Consider the following 25,344-nt stretch of genomic DNA (forward strand, 5'->3'; position numbering starts at 1 on the left):
TAGACTGTGAGGTCCCCGTGGGTCAGGGACTAGTTTGACCTAATTATTTTGCCAAGCACTTAACAAATAGCACTATTACTGTTAGTGTCATTATCATTATCTGTTAACATTTGCCCAGAATTTACAGTATGTGAGCATCACAATCAATATCCTACTCATTTCTGAGTTCTCCAAATATGAGTCCATAAAATCATAATCACACTCCACCCATAGATAATAAAAAAAAAATCCAGCAAGTGAGAAACAGTGTGGTCTAGTGGATAGAACAGTCCAGGGAGTTAGAAGGACATGGGCTCTAATCCTGACTCCACCACTTGTCTGCTGTATGACCTTAAACAAGTCACTTCACTTCTCTGTGTCTCTGTTACCTCACAGATAAACGAGAATTAAGACTGTGAGCCCCATATGGGACAGGAACTGTGTCTAACCTGATTAGTTTGTATCACCTCAGTGCTTAATACAGTACCTGGCACATAGTAAGCATTTACCAAACACTAAAAAAAATTGTACAATAAAAAGTTAATATGAAACTCAATTTGCCTCCTTTTTTCAGTGTAATGAACATATTGAGTAGATTCAATCTCTGGATAGTTTTGGAAAGAAAAATGGAGGGAGTTCCAGATGTGGTGTATAAAAATAACAATAATAATGAAAATAGTGGTATTTGTTAAGTCAGTCAGTCAATAGTATTTATTGAGTGCTTACTGTGTGCACAGCACTGTACTAAGCACTTGGGAGAGTACAACATAGCAGTCACATTACCTGCCCACAATGAGTTTACAGTCTAGAGAGGGATTATGAACATTGTACCAAGTGCTGGGGTAGATACTAGATAACCAGTTTGGGTGGTCAGAAGGGAATAGAGAACAGGTATTTAATAATCAATCGAGAAGCAGCGTGGTCTACATGATACAGCAAGGCCCTGAGAGTCCGAAGGACCTGGATTGTAATCCCAGGCTGCCACTTGTTGCCTGTGTGATCTTGGGCCAGTCACTTTACTTCTCTGTGCCTCAATTACTTCATCTGTAAATGGGGATTAAGACTGTGAACCCCACATAGGACATGGACTGTGTCCAACCTGATCAGCTAACCCCAGCAATTAGTATAGTACTAATACACATAGTAAGTGCTTCACAGATACCATAAAATTTAAAAAAACATATTTATTGAGTGCTTACCGTGTACAGAGCACTGTACTAAGTGCTTAATAGAGTATAACTGAGTTGGTAGACATTTCCTGTACACAATGAGCTTACCGACATTAATATAAATAAATTACAAATATGTACATAAATGATATGGGGCTGAAGGAGGGGTGAGTAAAAAGTGCAAAACCAAGTGCAAGGGCAACAGCACAAGGGAGTAGGATGAGAGGAAATGAGGGCTTAATCAAAGAAGACCTCTTGGTGGAGATATGGTTTTAATAAGACTTTAAATGTAGGGGGAGTGACTGTAGGTCAGATATGAAGATGGAGGGCATTCCAGGCCAGAGACTGGTTGTGGGCGAGAGGTCAGCAGCAAAATAGATGAGCTTGAGGAACAGTTAAGGAGCTTCTGTTTGATGTGGAGGTGGATGGGCAACCACTGGAGGGTCTTGAGGAGTGGGGAAACTTGGACTGAATGTTTTTGTAGAAAAATGATCCGGGCAGCAGAGTGAAGTACGGACTGGAGTGGGGAAAGACCAGAGGCAGGAAGATCAGCAAGTACACCAATTCAATAATCAAGGTGGGCTGGGATAAATCCTTGGATTAACATGATAGTGGTTTGGATGGAGAAGAAAGGGCAGATTTTAGTGATGGTTTGAAGGTTGAACCAACAAGATTTGGTGACAGATTGAATGTCAGTTTGAATGAGAGAGATGTGTTGAGGATAATGCCAAGGTTAGGGGCTTATGAAACAGGAAAGATACAGTGATAGGATAATCAGGGGAGGTCAGGGTTTGAATGGGAAAATAAGGAGTTCTGTTTTGGACATGTTACGTACGAGGTGTTGGTAGATATCCAAGTAGAGATGCCCAAAGCAGGAAGAAATATGAGATTGCAAAGACAGAGATCAGGGCTGCTGAATTTAATAGTCATTTTAAAGATGAGGAAATTGAAAAACAGGGAAGAGACTTGCCCAAAGTCACCATCATTTTTATGGTATTTTTTAAAACTCTGACTATGTGCCCAACACTGTACTAAGCACTGAAGCAGACACAAGGAAATCAGGTTGGACACAGTCCATGTCCCACACGGAGCTCACAGTCTTAACCCTCATTTTACAGATGAGATAATTGAGGCCCAGAGAGGTGAAATGACTTGCCCAAGGTCACACAGCAGACAAGTGGTGGAGCTGGGATTAGAAACTAGGTCTCCTGTCTCCCAGTCCCACATTCTTTCTGCTAAGTCAAGGTGCCTGGTGTTCTTCCTGTTTTATCCTCCACCTACACTCCATTATCATTGCTCAGTTTCACTGAGGATGGATAATAAATGCTAAAAACTTAGGCTACTAGAAAGAAAAAATGTGTTCCCCAGATAGCTAACAGTTTGAAAAGTGGGGTTTCTTCTGCACATGTGTGCTAACTCCTATCACAATAGAATTCAAGTGTGCAATGCTAAAACTCTTTGGCTGGTGTGGCTTCCAGGAAGAGGGATTTCGATTTATGATCTCCACTAACATTATGCAGATAAAAGTAGCCAATACTTTCGTCTCTAAACCTTTTAGGCTCATTGCATCAATCTCTGTCTCTCTAGCAAAAGGACAGTGTCATTATAAATTTATGCATCTTTATACTGCAGGGTAGCACATTAGCTTTTATTTTACAGAAAGCACAAACTAGTCCTGTGAAATGTAGGCAGTCCAGTCCTATTGTGGCCTTAAGTGGAGTGGGAGAGAGAGAGAGCAGGGCCTTAGTGTCTGAAGAGCCTTACCTTTGGATAAATTCTTCCCCTAAATGGCAGATAGCCAGAAAAGGCACCTGAACTTATTTTCATGGCATAGGGCATAAGTGACTATCTCTCAGTGACATATACCTGCAGATTTTATCTCACGGCCTGAAGCACCATCATTGAACCACAAAGTCATCATCGTCATCAAAACAGTAACTGTGGAATTTGTTAAGTACTGTCTATGTTCCAAGCACTATAATAAATGCCAGGGAAGATATAAATCAGGTCAGATGCAGTCCCTGTCCCACATGGAGATCCCAGTCTAAGAGGGAAGTAGAACATAGAGACTTTAGTCTATTTATATTAATGTCTGTCTCCCCCTCTTTGTGGGCAGGGAGTGTGTCTGTTTATTTTTATATTGTACTCTCCCAAACACTTAGTATAGTGCTCTGTATACAGTAATGAATGAACAGGTATTCAATCCCCATTTTACAGATGAGGTAAGTGACTTTGCCCAAGGTCGCACAGCAGATATGTGGCAGAGGCAAGATTAGATTCCAGGCCCTCTGATTTCCAGGCCCATGCCCTTTCCACTATGACACACTGCTACACTGTGCGTATATACAGTACTGGAAGGAAGTTACAAACCTTCAGTGAATCAGCTTACTGAAAGATTTGGTCCTCAGTGCCTAGGTGTTTTTGAAAATTGTCCTTAGGTACTCAAATTGAGTCTTTTAAGGTGAAAAATTCATATTGAGTTTGTTGAAAATATATCATGAAGATCTCCACTATTACAGATGTGCATGTGTAACACTGCTAAGACCTACCATGTGGGTGTTTGCAGATGATCTTGTTCTGCTAATGAAAACCTCCCTCTTCAATTAAGGACATTCAGAAAGTCAGTTGTAATAGAATTTTAGTGGCCAACATTATTATTATTATTATTATGTATTCTACTATTACTATACTATTTCCCCTATCACTAATCAAATTTAATGTCTGTCTCTCCCTGTAGATTGTAAGCTCCTTTGGAGCAAGGATCGTGTTTACCAACTCTGCTATACTGTGCTCTACCAAGTGCTTAGTACAGTGCTCTACACACAGTGTGACACAATAAACACCGTTGATTGATTGTCAGGATCTATCAATTTTTTTTAAAATCCTGACTATATTCCTGGACAAAAACAGGCCAGAATTTGATGTTGTTTTAAAAAAACATGTGCTTAAATGGCATATTGGAAAAGCTGTGATTCCCTAATAAAATACTTTTTTGGAACATCTTCTGAAAATGGGCAAGAATATTACAAAATTTCAACTATGTGGTATAGCTAATTAGTCAACCAACAGTATTTGACAACTCTGTGTAGAACATTGTGCTTCATTCTGGGTTTCTTGTGTTCTCTGGAAAGCTTTAGCATTTTCCCATTTTGTCCCTTTAGTCTATCAGTGCAACCAACTCTAAATCTCGGTATGTCCAAGACTGAGCTCCTTATCTTCCCTCCCAAACCCTGTCCTCTCCCTGATTTTCCTGTCCGTGTAGATGGCACTACCATCCTTGCCATCTCACAGGCCCACAGCCTTGGTGTCATCCTCGACTCTGCTCACTCATTCACCCCACACATCCAATCCATCACCAAAACATGCCGGTCTCACCTCCACGACTTCGCCAAGATCCACCCTTTCCTTTCCATCCAAACCGCTACTTTGCTGGTTCAATCTCTCATCCTTTCCCGACTGGATTACTGCATCAGCCTCCTCTCTGATCTCCTTTCCTATTGTCTCTCTCCACTTCCGTCTATACTTCACTCTGCTGCCCGGATTATCTTTGTACAGAAATGCTCTGGGCAGGTCACTCCCCTCCTCAAAAATCTCCAGTGGTTGCCTGTCAACCTAAGAATCAAGCAAAATCTCCTCATTCTCAGCTTCAAGGCTGTCCATCACCTCGCCCCCTTCCACCTCACCTTCCTTCTCTCCCTCTACAGCCCAGCCCACACCCTCCGCTCCTCTGCTGCTAATCTCCTCACTGGGCTCGTTCTCGCCTGTCCCGCCGTCAACCCCTGGCCCAAGTCTTTCCCCTGGCCTGCAATGCCCTCCCTCCACACATCTGCCAAACTAGCTCTCTTCCTTCAAAGCCCTACTGAGAGCTCACCTCCTCCAGGAGGCCTTCCCAGACTGAGCCCCCTTTTTCCTCTCCTCCTCCCCATAGCCTCCCCTGCCCTACCTCCTTCCCCTCCCCACAGCACTTGTATATATTTGTACATATTTATTACTCTATTTTACTTGTATATATTTACTCCTCTAATTTATTAATGATGTGCATATAGCTATAATTCTATTTATTCTAATGGTTTTGACACCTGTCTACATGTTTTGTTTTGTTGTCTGTCTCCCCTTCTAAACTGTGTGCCTGTTGTTGGGTAGGGACCATCTCTATATTTTGCTGACTTGTACTTCCCAAAAGCTTAGTACAGTGCTCTGCACACAGTAAGCACTCAATAAATATGACTGAATGACTACTGTATTTCACTCTTCCAAGCTCTTAGTACAATGATGATAAAGATAATCTGTTTTTACCGCTTAAGAATGTTCCCTGTCATTTTTTATTTTTATACTGACATCTTGATTTGTTTTTCTACCTTATCTTTACCAATCAACCAACAGTCTTTATTGCATTCTTATTTGGTGCAGAACAATGTACTAACTGCTTGGGGAAATGCAACACAATTGAGTTGGTAGACATAATCCCTACTCATAAGGAGCGTACAGTCTAGAGGGGAAGACAAACGTTGAAATAAATTACAGATAGTGGAATTGGCAGAGTGTGAGGATACGTCCGTAAGTCCCGTGTGGTTGATGATAACTTTATCCTTCTTAAGTTGTGTTTCTTGCTTTGTAATCAATTAATCAATCAATTAAATTTATTGAATGCATACTGTAATACAAAGCACTGTATTATGTGCTTGGGAGAATAGAACACAACAGAGTTGGTAGACCTTGTCCCCTGCCTATGGGAAGCTTACAGTCTAGAGGGGACAGACATTAATAGAAATAAATTACAGATTGTGCATAAGTGGTGTGGAGCTGAAGGTGGGATGAAAGATAAATGCATAAAGGGTACAGTTCGAAGTGCACAGACAAAACAGAGTGAAAGGGAGTAGGGGGAATGAGGGCTTAGAGATGATGTCTTGGACGAGATGTGATTTTAATAAGGCTTAAAGGTGGGGAGAGTGATGGTCCGTCAGATTTGAAAGGGGAAGGTGTTATCAGGCCAGAGGGAGGATGTAGGCAAGGGTCTGTGTGAAATAGAAGAGATGGAGATACAGTGAATAAATTAGTAATAGAAGATTGAAGTGCGTGGGTTGGGCTGTAGTAGGAAATCAGTGAGGTAAGATAGGAGGGGTCAAGGTGATTTAGTATTTTAAAGTTTACTGTAAGAAACTGAATTATTTTAAAGCTTATGGCAAGAGTGATTGATGTGGTGGTAGATGGGCAAGTACTGCAGGTTCTTGAGGAATGGGGAGATGTGGATTTTTTTTTTAATTATCCAGGCAGTAGAGTGAAATAAGGACTAGAGTGGGGAGAGACAGAGGCACGGAGGTCAGCGAGGATGCTGATGCAGTAGTCAAGGCGTAATATTTTAAATGCTTGGATCAGCATAGAAGCAGTTAGGATGGAGTAGAAAGGGTGGATTTTAGCGATGTTAAAAAGATAGAGCAGACAGGATTTGATAATACACTGAATATGTGGGTTAAATTAGAGACATGAGTCAGAGATAATGCCAAGGTCATGGGCATTTTACTGGGATTCTCGAATGAGTAAATAAGAATGCATGTAACAGAGCACAGTGAGACTGAAGGAATCAGAGTTATTCCCACTTCATAATATACACAATTTGTCGAAAGTTGTATAAAAAGATCATGAAATCATAATGGCTGGAAGGGATCAGAAAAGATTGTGTAAGGCTGCTTTCAGGTAGGACTGCACTACAGGAGGCTGAGAATGCAATATATTTTTTAAAGACTGGGAGAAGGTGATTTACCAATCTTCATCAGTGTTTCAAGGACACCCAGTTCTACAAAAATTTGGCAGGGGCTCATTCTTGACAAAGACTGCATTAAAGATAAGTCACATAAAATTTTGCATGTTTTAACCTACTTGAGAGGCAGTGTGGATCAGTGGAAAGAGCATTGGCTTGGGAGTCAGAGGTCATGGGTTCTAATCCCAACTCCGCCACATGTCTGCTGTGTGACCTTGGGCAAGTCACTTAACTTCTCTGAGCCTCAGTTACCTCATCTGTAAAAATGGGGATGAAGACTGTGAGCCCCACGTGGGACAACCTGGTCACCTTGTATCTCCCCAGCGCTTGGAACAGTGCTTGGCACATAGTAAGCGCTTAACAAATGCCATCATTATTATTATTATTATTATTATTGGATGTATGGCACAACCATTTCTTCCAACAGAAATCATGTTCTAGCTGGACAGCTGCATGTTGTTGAAAGAGTGTTCCCTAATTAGATGGTGTCAGTTTGGATTGCACCACCCCAATTACCTTGAATTTACTCCAGCACTTAGTACTGTGCCTGGCACATAGTAAGTGCTTAACAAAATATGACAATTCCACAATTTCCTAACGGTGTTTCCATCCAAAATGTGCATTGGGAGAACTGGGTTTATTTAACAGTGCTCTGCACACAATAAGTGCTCATTAAATGTGACTGAATGAATGAATTTGATTATAAGCTCCTTCTAGACTGCAAAGACCTTGTGGACAGGGAGCTTGTCTGCCAACTCTGTTATCTAATACTCTCCCTAGCACTTAGTACAGTGCTCTGTACACAGTAAGTGTACCATAAATACTACTGATTGATTTATAGCCCTGAAGTCCCCAAGTGGGCACAGTGCTGCACTAAGTTTTTACTTGAAAGAAACACAATAAAAAGACTATATTATGGCTCCTAAGCATCGGAAGCAAAACACTCAAATGAAATCAGAACAAAACACAAAAATAATTCAGTTCTAAACAATGCTGTATATGCTTTATGATATGTGCCTTCCATCAAGCCTGCTTATAACCTTTAATTAATTATTAATTAATAATAATTGTGGTATTTGTTAAGCACTCACTGTATGTCAAGCACTGTACTAAGCGATGGGACTGCTGCCTTCGACACTGTGGACCACCCCCTTCTCCTCAACACGGTATCCAACCTTGGCTTCGCAGACTCCGTCCTCTCCTGGTTCTCCTCTTATCTCTCTGGCCGTTCATTCTCAGTCTCCTTTTCAGGCTCCTCCTCCCCCTCTCATCCCCTTACTGTAGGGGTTCCTCAAGGGTCAGTTCTTGATCCCCTTCTGTTCTCCATCTATACTCACTCCCTTGGTGAACTCATTCGCTCCCACGGCTTCAACTATCATCTCTACACTGATGACACCCAAATCTACATCTCCGACCCTGCTCTCTCCCCCTCCCTCCAGTCTCGTATCTCCTCCTGACTTCAGGACATCTCCATCTGGATGTCTGCCCACCATCTAAAACTCACTATGTCCAAGACTGAGCTCCTTATCTCCCCTCCCAAACCCTGTCCTCTCCCTGACTTTCCCGTCACTGTAGATGGCACTACCATCCTTCCTGTCTCACAAGCCTGCAACCTTGGTGTCATTCTCGACTTTGCTCTCTTGTTCACCCCACACATCCAATCCATCACCAAAACCTGCCAGTCTCAGCTCCACAACATCGCCAAGATCCGCCCTTTCCTCTCCATCCAAACTGCTACCTTGCTGGTTCAACCTCTCATCCTTTCCCAACTGGATTACTGCATCAGCCTCCTCTCTGATCTCCTTTCCTATTGTCTCTCCCCTCTTCAGTCTATACTTCACTCTGCTGCCCAGATTATCTTTGTACAGAAACACTCTGGGCATGTCACTCCCCTCCTCAAAAATCTCCAGTGGTTGCCTGTCAACCTAAGAATCAAGCAAAAACTCCTCATTCTCAGCTTCAAGGCTCTCCATCACCTCAGCCCCTTCCACCTTACCTCCCTTCTCTCCCTCTACAGCCCAGCCCACACCCTCTGCTGCTAACCTCCTCACTGTGCCTCATTCTCGCCTGTCCCACCGTCGACCCCTGGCCCATGTCCTTCCCCTGGCCTGCAATGTCCTCCCTCCAAACTAGCTCTCTTCCTTCCTTCAAAGCCCTACTGAGAGCTTGCCTCCTCCAGGAGACCTTCCCAGACTGAGCCCCCTTTTTCCTCTCCTCCTCCCCATCCCCCCGGCTCTGCCCTACCCTCTTCCCCTCCCCACAGCACTTGTATATATTTGTACAGATTTATTACTCTATTTTACTTATACATATTTACTACTCTAGTTGTTTTGTTAATGATATGCATATAGCTGTAATTCTATTTATTCTGATGGTTTTGACATCTGTCTACATGTTTTGTTTTGTTGTCTGTCTCCCCCTTCTAGACTGTGAGACCATTGTTGGGTAGAGACCGTCTCTATATGTTGCCGACTTATACTTCCTAGGTGCTTGGTAGAGTGCTCTACACACAGTAAGTTCTCAATAAATACGATTGAATGAATGAATGATGGGATAGGTACAAGAAATAATAATAATAATTATGCTGGTATTTGTTAGGCCCTTACTATATGCCAAGCACTGTTCTAAGCACTGGGATAAATACAAGGTAATTAGGTTGTCCCAAATGGGGTTTATAGTCTTAATCCCCATTTTACGGATGAAGTAACTGAGGCACAGAGAAGTTAAGTGACTTGCCCAAAGTCACACAGCTGACAAGTGGTGGAGCCAGGATTAGAACCCGCAACCTCTGACTCCCAAGCCAGTGCTCTTTCCGCTAAGCCATGCTGCTTCTCGATAATCAGGTTCCACAAGAGAATATGTAATATAATAATAATAATAATAATAATATATGTTACATATATATGTATATCTTATCTTGGATAAGATATCCACATGATACAAGATAATCAGGTCCCACATGGGACTCACAGTTTACGTAGGAGGGTGAACAAGTTTAGAATCCCCATTTTGCAGATGAGGGAACTGAGGCACAGAGAAGTGAAATGACTTGTCCAAGGTCACAAATCAGGAACATGGAAGAGACAGGATTAGAACCGAGGTTCTCTGAATCTGAGGCCTGAGCTCTTGCCACTAGGCCATGCTGTTTCCCTCCCCAACTTGTGAAATGAGTAATCAGAACATGTCATTATTCCCATGTAGCAAACTTTCTTAAACTACCCAATAAGCAAATAGTGCAACTGGAGCCAGATTCTAGATAGCCTTAAATCTGGGCCTCTATCTTCTATGAGGTCTATGAAAATTCCTACCATTTCACTCAAACCTTATGAAGCAGGCATTAAAATATGGCACTGAGTGTGGTAATTTGCCAATACATTTAACACCTGATCTCTCTAACTGCGCATGAACTATTTTGAGAGACACAATCAATAAATGGATACAATTCTCACTAGGAAGTTGCATTTTACATGTAGGACACTGGGTATCCACACCCAGAGGATCACATCTATTAATTCTACTGTAGTCTCCCAAGTGATTAGTACAGTACTCTGCACACAGGAGGCTCTCCATATACATAATGATTGATCACGACATTATTTCTCTGTTAGTTCTGTCAGGAAGACAGTTCAGACTCCTTGAGGGCAGAGAACAATGTTGTGTTATATTACCACCAGAACTTGTCAATATAATTAGTACTTATAAAGTCTGGTCCTTTGTTGTTTATGTGCTGTTAGTTTTTGGCCAAGTGAACTGTTAATGTCTTCGGGAATCAACACCAATAAGAAAATTCCCCCTGGTAAAGTTTTGCTAGTTTGGAGTTTTGCGAAAATTACTTGCTTACATATCTCTGTATAACCTGGTAAGCAATATATGATGAAATTGTTATTTTGGCATACACTTTCAGCAGCATCTAGGTCATCCTCAAAACATCCCCTTTAATCCTCCAAAGTGAATGAACAGAAATCCAACTTACTTGCTCATTTTTGGTCAGTCTGGTTTTGTTATGAATGTCTGATGTGACTAAGTTGAAACCATGCTTCTCTGACAAGATCCTCAGAAGCAAGACGACGGTTCGACTGCCACACTTCCCCACTCTGTTGTATACCACTTGGCTTGGGAAAGGAAGTACCTGCAAAAAGCAATTGGCCTGGTAAGCACAGTTAATAAGCCACCCTGAATGATCTATCAGAATAAAGCTCTGTGGCTGTTTAATGTATGTTCATCAATCAATCGTATTTAATGAGTGCTTACTATGGGCAGAGCACTTTACTAAGTGCTTGGGAGAGTATAATACAACAGAATTAGCAGACACGGTCTTAATCAATTTAAAATGTAAATTCTACATATTTTCATCATCATCAGTATTTATTGAGTGCTTTCTTTGAGCATAGCACTACTAAGAGTTTGAGAGAGTACAATATAACAGATGTGGTAGACATGTTCCTTGCCCACAAGAAGCTTACAGTCCATACTTCTATCTGCACTGCAAAACATTTTTCTAAAAAAAAAAAAACATTCATTCCATGTTTCCCCACTCCTCAAGGACCCTGGTGATTGCCCATCCACCTCCATATTAAACAGAAATCATTTGCCCCCTCCTATCTTACCTCAGATTTCCTACTATGACCCAGCCTGCAAACTTTGCTCCTCTAACACCCACCTACTCACTGCACTTTGATCTTATCTGTCTCACCATTCATTCATTCATTCAATCGTATTTATTGAGTGCTTACTGTGTGCAGAGCACTGTACTAAGCGCTTGGGAAGTACAGGTTGGCAACATATAGAGACAGTCCCTACCCAACAGCGGGCTCACAGTCTAGAAGGGGGAGACAGACAACAAAACAAAACATAATAACAAAATAAAATAAATAGAATAAATATGTACAAATAAAATAGAGTAATAAATACGTACAAACATATATACATATATACAGGTGGTACTGACCTCTTGCCTGGAATTCACTCTACCTTCTTATACAACAAACCACCCCTCTCCCCACCTTCAATGTCTTATTAAAATCACATCTCTTCCAAGAAGCCTTCCCCAACTAAGTGCTAATTTCCCCTACTCCCTCTGTGTCAACTGTGCACTTGGATCTGTACCCTTTAAGTGATATTCACTCTACCCTCAGCTCTATTCACCCTCAGCACCTAACCACTTATGTACATTTCTTAATTTATTTTAATGTCTATCTCCCCCTGCAGATTGCAAACTCCTTGTTGGCAGGGAATGCGTCTACCATCTCTGTTGCACTGTATTCTTCCAAGTGCTCTGTGCAGTGTTCTGCACTCATTAAGCACTCAATACATAAATGGAACCGAGTTAATGTAGGGTTCTGGGGTTAGAGACCGGCACACTCAGGATGCGAACAAGGTCAAACAAGGTCTACTGGTGCCGAGCTGAATGAAAAAGTAGAATTACTGCCTCCACCACCATTGGAGGCCCAGAGTAGGGCATGGCCAAGACTGCACCACAGCCAGCCCTGAGGCCCCTTTGCCTCCTCTCCTTTGCTTCTAGCTTCTCACTCTTTCTCTCCCACTTTTCCGCCAGCCCACTCTGACCTTGCCCTAACCCAAAGAGGTCTGAGGACACTCTGCCCCAACAAGAGGGTGGAAGTAGCCAGCAGAAGGATCAGGAACAAGGCACATAGATGATTTCCCTATAATTCACCCGGCCTGTGCCAGGGTGCCACCGGCAGCTACACTGGAGGCCGGGCAAATATGATGGAAAAATAGACCACTTCTGCAGTACGGGTGGGAGGTCTGGGGGAGTGGAAGGCAGGCACGGGAGTTAAATATAGCACCTGTGTGGGTCTCTATCAGGGGTTTATAAGGAATGGATTACAATTAATGTAAAGATTCACGACATGTCAAATTGCTGCCCCAGGAAACATTTCAGGTGGTTGAATATCCTCATTGGAGAGAGGATATTGAATGCTGTCACCAAATTCTTATTTCTTGGCCATTCCCTGATAAATGATGTACTGATAGGTAAGGAAAAAGCAAACTGGATCAAGAGGGCCGGCAGCTTGTGCTTTGGCAGGCTATCACACAGAGTGTGTGCCAACCCCAGATTAAGCCTCCCACCATGCTAACCAGCCTACATAGTCCTGCCCAACCTCTTAATTAGCAGTGACACTTGGAACCGCTCAAGAGGCTAAATCTAATGTTTGTGGTAAATCCATCAACAACATCTACTTAACATGAAGTGGGAAGACGGAACGGCCAATAAAATGGTTCTTGAGTTCTGCAACTCCCAAAGTCAAGCTATGTTGACTGCAGTCCAACTCTGGAGGGCTGGACAGGAGCAAAGGATATAAACAGCTTCTGAATGCCAAGTTAAAGCCAGTTGACTGTGGGCACAGTGGACAGAAGGAATATTATGAAGATGAAGAAACAAAAAAACCCAGCATAACTGTTGGTTGTGATCACCTGTGAGTGGGGTGGGGAGGAGGAGAGAGGGAAGGGGAGAATGAGAAGGGGAGTGAGGTGAAAGGAGGGAAGATTTTTCTAGCCACTGATCTCTACTACATTATTTATAATAATGGTAATGCTAATAGCAATTATGGTGTTTATTCAGCATTTACTATGTGTCAAGCATTATACTGAGCTATGGGGTAAACACAAGATAACCAGATCCATCACAATCCCTGTCCCTTATGGGGTTTGAAGTTTAAGAGGGAAGGAGAACAGGTATTCAAACCCCATTTTACAGATGAGGAACCTGAGGCATAGAAAAGTTTAGTGACTTGCCCAAGGTCACACAGCAGGCAAATGCTCTTTACACTAGGTCATATTGCTTCCCCTCTGAAAAATCTCTAACCATGCGATTATAAGAAGAAAGTTGAGTCATGTGTCCCCATCTCAAAAAACCGACATTATCATATAGACCTGATAAACTTACAGTAAATTTTCCTTTACCATGTGTTTTGGATGGAAAACGTGCCGAATTAGGCAAATTTCTTCTGATAATGTGAGTCCATTTGAATAGAAATGATTGGGATGTCAGAAGAAACAACTGCATGTTTGTGCACAGCAGTGGTCAAAATGTTAGTACTATAAAGTAAGTGTTCCTTAGCAGAGCATTGTCACAGTGCTTAATTCGGTACTTAAATGTTAAGTATCTTTGGGCATAGCTATTCATGGCAACAATAAATTCAGTCTTCAAGGAGAAAGGAATTTTTTAAGGTTTTGACAAAGTGAAGGGACTGTGAAAATATGAAGAATCCATCAGAAAAACTCCTAGGTCAACTAGAAAGCATACCAGGGAACACGAATGCACACACAAAAATCCTAGTTCATACTGCCACTAATTAATAACTTTCCATTGATCTAAAGCTTCAGTGAGAAAGTGCTATTGCACATTTTCCAGTGCTTTAAAAATGAGAGTGTTTCTGCTTTTACGAACAGGTAGCTTGGGTTTTGGGGGTTTTCTTTGGAAATTGTTATTTGCTTTTCTTCTATTCAAACTTGGCCTCAGACAGCTGGGAAAGTGAGAGCAGTAGAAAAGCTGAGCGTGGAGCAATCGGATATGGGGGTGAATCATTTTGAGTAGAAGGGTTCACAAGAGTTTGAGACAAAGGGGTGAAACTGTGACAGGCCCTGCCAAACAATGAATGTACCTTCTAATTATCTAACAGATACTATATGGATTCACTGGGGATGGACACTCTTCAAAAAATAGCCAACCCAACGAACACATTAAGACATAGTTTTTGGCCCCAAACGAAACACAATTATCATACAGTTAGAGCCATGATGAATGCCATTTCTCCCAGTTGGCAAATTAACTGATCTAGTTATGCCAGCAGAGAAAGAATAGTTTGCTAAATTTCCCTTAACCTATGAAAAAATAACTATTACTATCTTGGCATTTATCAATACTAAGGAAATACCTCTAGATTTCACAGAAATACCATTTTCACCACCTTCAGCTCAAAAATGACTTGCAGAAAGAGTCATGGGATCTCATTGATTCAACATCATCGTGATCAAGCACTTGTCCAGTGCTCTGCATAGAGTAAATGTAAATAAATACCACTGATTGAGGAGCAGCATTTTCTGAATGACCATCGTGCTCAGAGTACAGTATTTTGCAACCACAGCCAATTAGATCTTTCCCAGAGTCCTCCGAGACAAATGGAAATGCTTTAGCCACATGGGCTCAGTATTATAAGGCAGCTAGGCCAAAGTGAACATGATTTGGGCTACACGTCAGTGTGTTACTGGGGAGGCAGTGTGGCCTAATGGAAAGAGAAAAAAAAACCAGAAGGTGCATGAGTCTACAGTGAGTTTATTTGGTCTGTTGGAATTCATTTCAATATGGAATTCATTATTATTATTATTATCCTTGTTACTAATAATAATTGTGGTACATATTAAGCAATTACTAAGTGTCAGTCAATGGACTAAGTGCTGGGGTAGATACACACAAATCATGTTGGACACAGTCCCTGTCCCAAGTGGGCTCACAGTCTCTATCCCCATTTTACAGATGAGGTAACTGAGGCACAGAAGAGTGAAGTGAACTGCCTACGGTCACACAGCAGACAACTGGAGGAGCATGGATCAAGACTCATGACATTCTGACTTCCAAGCCAGTGCTGCTTCTCACTATGCCATGCTGCACCCACACCTCACCACGATGGGAAGGCAAAACAACCAGAAGTAGGGGAGAGCCTCCTGGGGCCATGCCATTGGTAGTGAAGGTATCTGACTCCCAAATTACCTAAGGTATTATGTGTTGTGGACAGGCCCAACCAGAGTCCTGAAAATAGCTGATAACTTGGGATGCTAGGGCACAGCATCAGGACTACCATCGGGACTATGTTGCAGTGACTCCGGCCATTAAATGGGTTGTGTGTGCAATAGTCTTTCGTGCACTCCATCCCTTTTTTATGGTATTTGTTAAGCCCAAGTTCCAGACACCGTACTAAGCGCTGGGGTACATACAAGGTGATCAGGTTGGACATAGTACCTGTCCCACATGGGACACACAGGCCCACCTACTCACCTGTTGCACCCACTGCCAGGTGGGGAAGAGAGAGTGTGAGCGTCACCTCCCAAATCAGAGGCAGCATGGCCAAGTGGAAAAATCATGGGACTGATTCAGGTTCTAGTCCCAGCTCTGTCACATGCCTGCTGTGAGCCTTTAGGCCAGATTCTATGTGTCTCAGTTTCCTCTTCTGTAAAATATGGATTAAATATCTCCTCTCCCTCCCTTTGAGACCATGAGTTCCAGATGGGACAGGGACTTTGTCCTAACTTATTATTTTTTATTTGCTTCAAGCACAATGCATGTAATTAGCTCTCAGTAAGGGTCCATCATTATTACTATTATTATTAAAACCAGGATTAGAACCCAGGTCCTCTGACTCTCAGGCCCGTGCTCTTTCCACTGGACCACACTGCTTCTTTCAGCTAGATCAGCTTAAGCACTTGAGCTCCAACTCCTTGACTGAGACATCTACACCCACTGCCTACAGTTCTCTCCTTGACAGCACAAGAAACAACTCTCTCAGAGGTCACCAATGATCTCCTTCTTGCCAATTTCAACGGCCTCTACTCCATCCCAGTCCTCCTCAACCTCTCAGCTGCCTTAAGCACTGTGGACCAACCCCTACTCCTGGAAACATCATCCAACCTTGGCTTCACAGACACTGTCCTCTCCTGGTTCTCCTCCTATCTCTCTGGCCACTCATTCTCATTCTCTTTCACAGGCTCCTCCTCTGCCTCCCAACGCCCTAACTGTGGGAGTCTCTCAAGGCTAAGGTCTGGATCCCCTTCTTTTCTTTCATCTACACCCACTCCCTTGGAGAATTCATTCACTCCTATGGATTCAACTACCATCTCTCTGTGGATGAATCCCAAATCTACATCTCCAGCCCTGATCTCTCTCCTTCTCTGCAGTCTCACATTTCCTTCTACCTTCAAGACATCTCTACTTTATGTCCCTCAGACACATCAAACGTAACACATCCAAAACAGAACTCCTCATCTTCCCACCCAAACCCTGTCCGCCCCCTGACTTTCCTGTCACTGTAGACAACATCACCATCCTCCATCTCACAAGTACATAACTTGCAATATCCTCAATTCATCTCCCACATTCAACCTGTGTATTCAATCTATCACCAAATCCTGTCAGTTCAACCTTCACAACACGACTGACATCCACCCTTTTCTCTCCATCCAAACTGCTACGTTAGTCTAACCACTTATCCTATCCCACCTTGATTACTGCATCAGATACGTACATATCTGTAAATTATTTATTCATAGTAATGTCTGTCTTTCCTTCTAGACTTTAAGCTCATGTGGGCAGGGAGTGTGTCTACCAACTGCTTAGTACAGTGCTCTTCACATAGTAAGTGCTCAATAATACCATTGATGATGATTCGTTTTTTGGACCCCACCATACTTCCTACGGACTTATTGACATTCTGCCACAAGAACAACATGTCAAAGATAGTCACAGGAAGTGTAGCAATGAAGCAAGGCAATGTCCAGATATACGACTGTCAACCTGTTAACCTTAATTATAGTCTATCAAGGTCATTTTTAGATAGGAAAAAATAACTGTCAGAAATTATTTTAACCCACTTTCATTGGACTAGGAAAGAAGAGACATGGGGAATGAGAAGCAGTTTCCAGTGTAAAATGCTATTTGTTTCCCATATATCTATGAAATGATACAGTGAATCACTTCAATGGATAAGCTTAATGATTCCGTAAATACAAAAACATCTTACCAAGGACATACTCAAAATTCTTGTCTTTGGCTAGTGTTAACTCTCCTCTTGCAAACAACTTCTTGACAGTAATTTGTTCTACAGTACCCTATAAAACAGTAAATCCTTAAATTCTTTCCAGCAAAACTATTCTTCCTTCTTGGCAACTCTAAGTTACTGTTATGACTGTGGTTTTCATTTCACGGCCAATCTATAAAATCCAAAAGAGTTCCAAATTATTTTATTGAATGAATTTTAAAAGCAGATGTATTGTAAGCTGTACAAATGCTCTGAATCCCAGCAGCCTGGCAGGTCTATTAGGGAGCCAAGTGAATGTCAGACTTCACAGACTTTTAGTCACCACTTTCATTACAGTCAGATGGGGTGAGCGGACGCCTCTTTCTATTCTGATATGTATGAGCTCATTAAGGAACTCTTCTAGAAATCTTAAATTATCTGGCTACAGAGATGATAGAACTCCTAGGATGATACCTAATTCTGTAAAGCCTCAAGACTGTGAGCTCACTGTGGGCAGGGGTTGTCACTGTTTATTGTTGTATTATACTTTCCCAAGTGCATAGTACAGTGCTCTGCAAATAGTAAGCACTTAATAAATATGATTGAAAGAATGAATAAATTATATCAATATGGATATTGGTTTCCCAAACAATAGCCGATTGCCTAATCTGGAATTACCATTTTATTTTCATTTTTCTTTGGCCATAACATCCAATGTATTTACAAGTTTTGCTACTTCTAACTTTGTTATATTTCTGAGATCCATCACTTCCTTTTTACCTCAAAGAACCTAATCACTTCAAGCCTGGACTATAAACAACGGTCTTTCTGTCTTCAGTTTCTTCCTCTCCCCCTATCCTATACATGTAAGCCGGAACTAACTTTCTTGGCTAATATTTTTTTATGACCACTTCTTGATGTTGTGCCTCTTGCAGTAACTCAGTGATTCAAATCCTGGGCTTCAAGAACTCTACTCACAGAGTGCTCATTAAGAATTGCTGACAGTGACCGATTGTTCTAGCTACTCTCATTCCTTTCTATAGACTAGCCTACGCCACCACGCTGTTCAAGTAAAGCTTCCAGCCAATCCTCCTTACATATCCCATTCTCTATTGCTTCCAAATTCTCCTGTATGCGATTCTTTCATACCCATGAGAGGTGAATGCTTTCTTTCAGATCATATTCCATCCTACTAAATTGCCAAAGAACTATTAAATAGCACAAAATACTATCACAGTAGCATGGAAGAATTCATGCATCTGAACTGAATTCTCAATTTTGTTCTTTATATGTCAGCTTCTGCGCTAGGGACCTCACATTTACCCTTGCAAGGGATCTAGAGAACTAATATGGCCTAGTTGATACACCATGGGTCCGGAAGTCAGAAGGACTGGATTCTAATCCCAACTCTGCCACTAGTCTACTGTGTGAGCTTGGGCAAGTCGCTTAACTTCTCTGTGCCTCAGCTGTGAAATGGGGATTAAGATTGTGAGCCCCAAATAGGACAGGGATTGGGTCCAACCTGATTTGCTTGTATCCACTTCAGTGTCTGGCACATTGGAAATGCTTAACAAATACCATAATTTTTATTTTTTTCCTTGTTCTGCATGCCACGGGTAAAGAAGACGGATGGTTTAGCCCAAGACACAAATACAAAAGAACATTAAATTTAGTAATGAAAGAGGAAAGCCACGAAGAAGGCTCAAGCGACATAATGCGAGAGGAATCCGAATGTTCAAAATGAGCAGGAGCCCATATGGAACTGAAAGTTACGAAACTTTGTGACCAGATCTCAGAACCGCAGTCTGGGGGCCCATCTATGAAATGTATACACTATACAAGTGGAACTGAAGGAAATATAAAACCTTGGGATGCTAAATGGTCACAAAGAATTACGTGAGTGCTTGTGTGTAAATAAGTCTTCCTCTCCCACCATCTGGCAATCTTACAGCCCATATGCCAAGATGGCTCTTAGCCCTCCAGAGTAAGTGTTTTGGCCTTCTCTAGTGCTTAAAATAAAAAAAAAGGAGAAAATCTGCTAAAGAACCCATCTTCCCACCCCCCAAAAAACAGCTCAGTCTGTCTTCTTCTTGGCAGAACAGCAGATCCTAAAAGCTGGGGACAGACTTGGTGAGGGACACTCAACTCAACACATTTACATACTTCTGCGTCTGCCACCATCTTGTTAGCTGGTACTAATTACAGCGCTGCAAATTCCAGTTTCTGGGTCCTTCTAGCATCCCCATGGTCTCCAGCAATTTGAAGAATATTGACTGAAACCAAAGGAACTCCTTCCTAGGTAATCCAGCTCAAGAAGGGAAATTTGTATCAACTTAAGCTTCAAGCATTGAAACCTCTTCCCTCCCATTACCTTCATTAACTGATGGCAAAATAATTAAATTCCGAAGCAGGGGGATTGTCAGTTTTCCTTGGCTGTTTATACCTCATTTATTTCCTCTGTCTTCTTTAGATTAGATGTTATTTTTACAGAAACTTCTACCTACCATCTGAAAATTTGTTTCCTATAAAGGGGCATTCTGTTAATGGTCTAAAAGCAATACACGATGTAAAATAATCATACCAACAGTGGGTTGCAGTGTATGTGAATCCACAGAAGGCATATCTGCCATTTCATTATATAATACCTATGTAATGGTTCAAAATTCTTGTTTAACAACCTCAATAACCACAAAGTTGGTTGATGACAGTGGCAGGCAATTTTGAAGACAGAGCTATTGAGGTTATTGAAAGGGCAACAGAATTAATCTGGAGTTTGGGGGAAGACTATTTAAGCAGTCCAACTGCTTCCCTGAGGAATTTTTTAGATTTTGCATAAATTTTTTATGGGCATTATAACTGATAAGTCTTAACATAGGCAACCCATTAATTGAATTTAAGAATGCAAATTTACTTTCTTTATGGAAATGTACTTTATACTTATCTCAATAGACCAGGTAAATGTAAAAGCCTACTGGAGCCTAACTCTTCTGAGCCTCTAATGGATTTGATCTACTTATGAATGCATATTAAATAAGCAATTGAATTTACTCATGCTGTATATATGTTTTAAAAGATAGCTTCAGAAATCAAGCATTTCTTTCCTTTTGGCTGACTTAAAAACGTACAGTCAGCACTGTCTAAAACCAAACTGCCAAGACTCTTACGGAGAGTTACTGTTGATTACTGATTTGTAACTTCATAATTTAGAAGGCAGTTTGGTAACAGCCATATTCTGTCACTAATCACAATATTTCCTTAGATCTATTTCCGTCTTCTAGACTGTGAGCCCGTTGTTGGGTAGGGACCGTCTCTATATGTTGCCAACTTGTACTTCCCAAGTGCTTAGTACAGTGCTCTGCACACAGTAAGTGCTCAATAAATACGATTGAATGAATGAATTTAAAAAATACATAGAAGCCAACACACCCTTTCAGAGTAAGCTCCCCATACATCAGATCTAAAAGAAGAGTTGTGCAAGAACTGAGCCTAGTTTGCAGGTGCTACTCCTGGAGAGTTGGGTCAGTGCCATCCATTTCGGGTGCTTAAATCTTGGCAAAATCAGAAGTGGCTTGGACCGCCTCACTTCAGGGAACTCTGTTACTTGTGTATAGTGATTCTGTGCTACTGGAACTACAAATTCCCAATTCCTCCCCCTTAGACTATGCACCCCACGTGGGACAGGGACTGTTACTACCTGATGATCTTGTATCTAACTCGGTGCTTTTAGTAGCGTTTGACACATAGTAAGCACTTAACAGATATAATAATGATGACGATGATAATTCCATGGGTCTAGAAGTTGACTCCAGGCCAGGTCACCAGGGAGCAGACCCCAGATTTCCAACACGCCCACTGTTCTATTAAAAAAGTTTTGATTCAGCCCTTCTGTGCTCCCAAGAGGAACCTATCCCCATTTGGCTTCAGTGGACTGCAAAATTGCCATTCCCCCTCCCTTGAGTTCTGGCTGTGTAAGGTAGCCCTGCTAATTCTGAACTAGGATTTTCTTCTTCCTGTGGAATGTATGCAGCAGGCTTGGGAATTATAAATAATTCCTTCCTGTAGGTGTCAAATGCATCATGCTATTTGATGATGACCCAAGTTTTTAAAATCATAGAACTAAAAACTTGGTACCGCTGGGAAATCCCTGTTTCAAACTGCTTAATTTTTTTTTTTAACCAAAATCAATTCAAAAACCATATTGATTAGCTGTGCAGTTGACTAGAGGGTCACAGCCAGGGAGTAGAGAAGCAGCATGGCCTAATGGATAGAGCCCGGGCCTGGGGGTCAGAAGAACCTGGGTTCTAATCTCAGACCTTCCACTTGTCTGTTGAGTGACCTTGGACCAGTCACTTCACTTCTTTGTTTCCTCATCTGTAAAATGGGGATTAAGACTGTGAGCCCCATGTAGGATAGTGACCCTGTCCGATCTCCCATTCTCCTGTCTCTCCCTGCTTTGGTCTATACTTCACTCTGCTGCCTGGATTATCTTTCTACAGAAACACTCTGGGCATGTCACTCCCCTCCTCAAAAATCTCCAGTGGTTGCCTATCAACCTTTGAATCAAGCAAAAACTCCTCACTCTCGGTTTCAAGGCTGTTCATCACCTCGCCCCCTCCTACCTCACCTCCCTTCTCTCTTTCTACAGCCCAGCCCAGATACTCCGCTCCTCTGCTGCTAACCTCCTCACTGTGCCTCGTTCTCGCCTGTCCCGCAGTCGACCCCTGGCCCACATCCAACCTCTGGCCTGGAATACCGTCCCTCCACACATCCGCCAAACTAGCTCTCTTCCTTCCTTCCAAGCCCTACTGAGAGCTCACCTCCCCCAGGAGGCCTTCCCAGACTGAGCCCCCCTTTTTTGCTCTTCTCCTCCTCCCCTCCCCATCCCCCCTCTCTACTACCCTACCCCTTCCCCTCCCCACAGCACTTGTACATACATACAAGTACATTTGTATTACTCCATTTTATTAATGATGTGTATATAGCTACAATTCTATTTATTCTGATGGTATGAACACCTGTCTACTTGTTTTGTTTTGTTTTCTATCTCCCCCTTCTAGACTGTGAGCCTGCTGTTGGGTAGGGACCATCTGTATATGTTGCCGATTTGTACTTCCCAAGCGCTTAGTACAGTGCTCTGCACGCAGTAAGTGCTCAATAAATGATTGATTGAATGAATGAATGACTGCATCAAACCCGATTATCTTGTATCTACTCCAGCACTTAGTATAGTGCCCGGAACCCAGACTGAGCCCCCTTTTTCCTCTCCTCTTCCCCATCCCCTGCTGCCCTACCTCCTTCCCCTCCCCACAGCACCTGTATATATGTTTGTAGATTTATTATTCTATTTATTTTACTTGTACATATTTACTATTCTATTTATTTTGTTAATGATTTGCATCAAGCTTTAATTCTATTTGTCCTGAAGACTTGACACCTGTCCACATGATTTTTTTTGTTGTCTGTCTCCCCCTTCTAGACTGTGAACTCATTGTTGGGCAAGGACCATCTCTATACGTTGCCGACTTGTACTTCCCAAGCACTTAGTACAGTGCTCTGCACACAGTAAGCGCTCAATAAATATGACTGAATGAATGAATATAGTAAGTGCTTAACAGATACCACAGTCATTAGTATTATAATTATTATTGTTACTATTTGTCAACAGATTAGTGTCAACCCTGTGGGCATACGGGACCTGATAATCCCCTGGAGTGCAGGGAAGGCAGCCACCGGAAGGATGCACAAGGTCACATATCCTCTGCACACAGTAAGCGCTCAATAAATACGATTGAATGAATATCCCCTTCTGTGCAGCGAAGCTTGGAAGAGGCTATTCTATTCTTCCTACAAAGCTGTGCAGCACCAGTTGCCAATTGACAGTCATGTTGCAGGTGGGTTATTGGCAGCTCCACATATCCTCTGCACACAGTAAGCGCTCAATAAATACGATTGAATGAATATCCCCTTCTGTGCAGCGAAGCCTGGAAGAGGCTATTCTATTCCTTAGATAATGTGAAGCTGCCAATAACCCACCTGCAACATGACTGTCAACTGGTAATTATGGTGCTGCAGAGCTCTGTAGGAAGAAACCTTAAAGAAATGCTCTAGACTGTTAGCTCCTTATTGGCAAAGATGATATTGTACTCTCCCAAACACTTAGTACAATGCTCTGCACACAGTAAACACTCACTAAATATCACTGGTTGCCTGATCAATTTTTGCTCACTCTAGCTCACCTGTGGAAGCCTTAGGGTTTTTCCGAGCCCAACCATGGAGAGCACAGATCTGGTTTCTAACCCCAGCTCTGCCACTTGTCTGCTGCATGACCTTGGGCATGTCATTTAATTTTTGTGCCTCAGTTGCCTCATCTGTAAAATAGGGATTAAAGTTGTGAGCCCCATGTGGGACATGGATTGGGTCCAACCTGATTATCTCATAACTATCCCAGTGCTTAGTACAATACTTGGCATATTCTAAGCACTTAACAATATCATTTAAACTGCCCCCTCCCCCTGCAAAAAAAATCCAAAACCATGGACTACTATTATCTGAAAATAGGCTATGGGATGTACATAGGGAATAAGCCCAATGCTTAGTCAAAGGTAGAGGAGTTTAGAGCTAGGAGATAATAATAATTATGGCATATATTAAATGCTTATTATGTGTCAAGCACTGGGAAAGATACAAGTTAGTCAAGTTGGACACAGTCCCTGTCCCAAAGGGGATCACATTCTTAATCCCCATTTTACAGATGAGGTAACTGAAGGCGAGAGAAGTTAAGTGGCTTGTCCAAAGTCACACAACAGATATGTGGTGAAGCTGGGATTAGAACTCAAGTCCTTCTGACTCCCAAGTCTGTGTTCTATCCATTAGGCCTCACTGCAGATGGAGACCCGCAACAGACTGGGCTTGCTCATGAATTGGGTGAAAGCTGGGCCACAGAAAGGGAGGCTGGGCCTGGGTTCCTCAGCCCTGTCATATCAGGCCTCAGCAGGCCAGGAAGTACAACTCCTAGCAAGCACAGAGAATTACGAGAAACTACCAAGAGAGACCACAAATCCCCACGGTATACAGGAGCAGTCAGGGGCCATTGTTTATTTATGCAATTGCTTATGGGAAGCAGCATGGCCTAGTGGAAAGACCGTAAATCCGGGAGTCAGAGGACCAGGGTTCTAATCCTGGGTCTTCCAGATGTTTGCCATATGACTTTGGGCAACCCACTTAACTTCACTGTGCCTCACTTTCTTCAACTGCAAAATTGGAATTCAGTACCTGTTTTCTTCTTACTTAAACTGTGAACCGCATTTGGGACAGGGACTGTGTCCAAACTGGTTAACTTGCATCTACCACAATGCTTCATACAGTGCTAGACACATGGTAAGCACTTATCAAATACCATAATAAAAAATAAATAAATGTGTGGCCCCCTCCCTTCTTCCACTCCCTGGAAGTTGGACCTGAGTATGAGCATGAGGAAGAATGAGAATGAAGTTCTTAGCAGTCTTCATGTTCACCACATTTGGTCCTAGTTTTGCATAATGCTGGCATGACCTCTTGACTTTGACCCAGCAAGCAGTGCCATATAATGAAGTAATTCTTCGCGCAACAGTAGGTGAAGAACAGTCGATCAAAATTGACTGTTTTCATAAAGAAGGAGGGAAAAGAACATTAAAATCCTCTTTTCACA

The 25,344-nt window shown here is 42.2% G+C and overlaps 1 protein-coding gene across 1 annotated transcript in view; it reads right to left on the reverse strand.

Annotated features, from left to right (window-relative positions):
- The window catches only part of UST (uronyl 2-sulfotransferase), a 337,771-nt gene that overhangs the window by 158,830 nt on the left and 153,597 nt on the right, over positions 1–25,344 (reverse strand). Inside the window, exon 3 of the mRNA XM_038741362.1 lies at positions 10,880–11,035. Within this exon, the coding sequence (XP_038597290.1) occupies positions 10,880–11,035 (156 nt within the window). The remainder of the gene's footprint in view (positions 1–10,879; positions 11,036–25,344) is intronic.

Source organism: Tachyglossus aculeatus, chromosome 2 (assembly GCF_015852505.1).
Source record: "Tachyglossus aculeatus isolate mTacAcu1 chromosome 2, mTacAcu1.pri, whole genome shotgun sequence".
NCBI classification, from domain to species: Eukaryota; Metazoa; Chordata; class Mammalia; order Monotremata; family Tachyglossidae; genus Tachyglossus; species Tachyglossus aculeatus.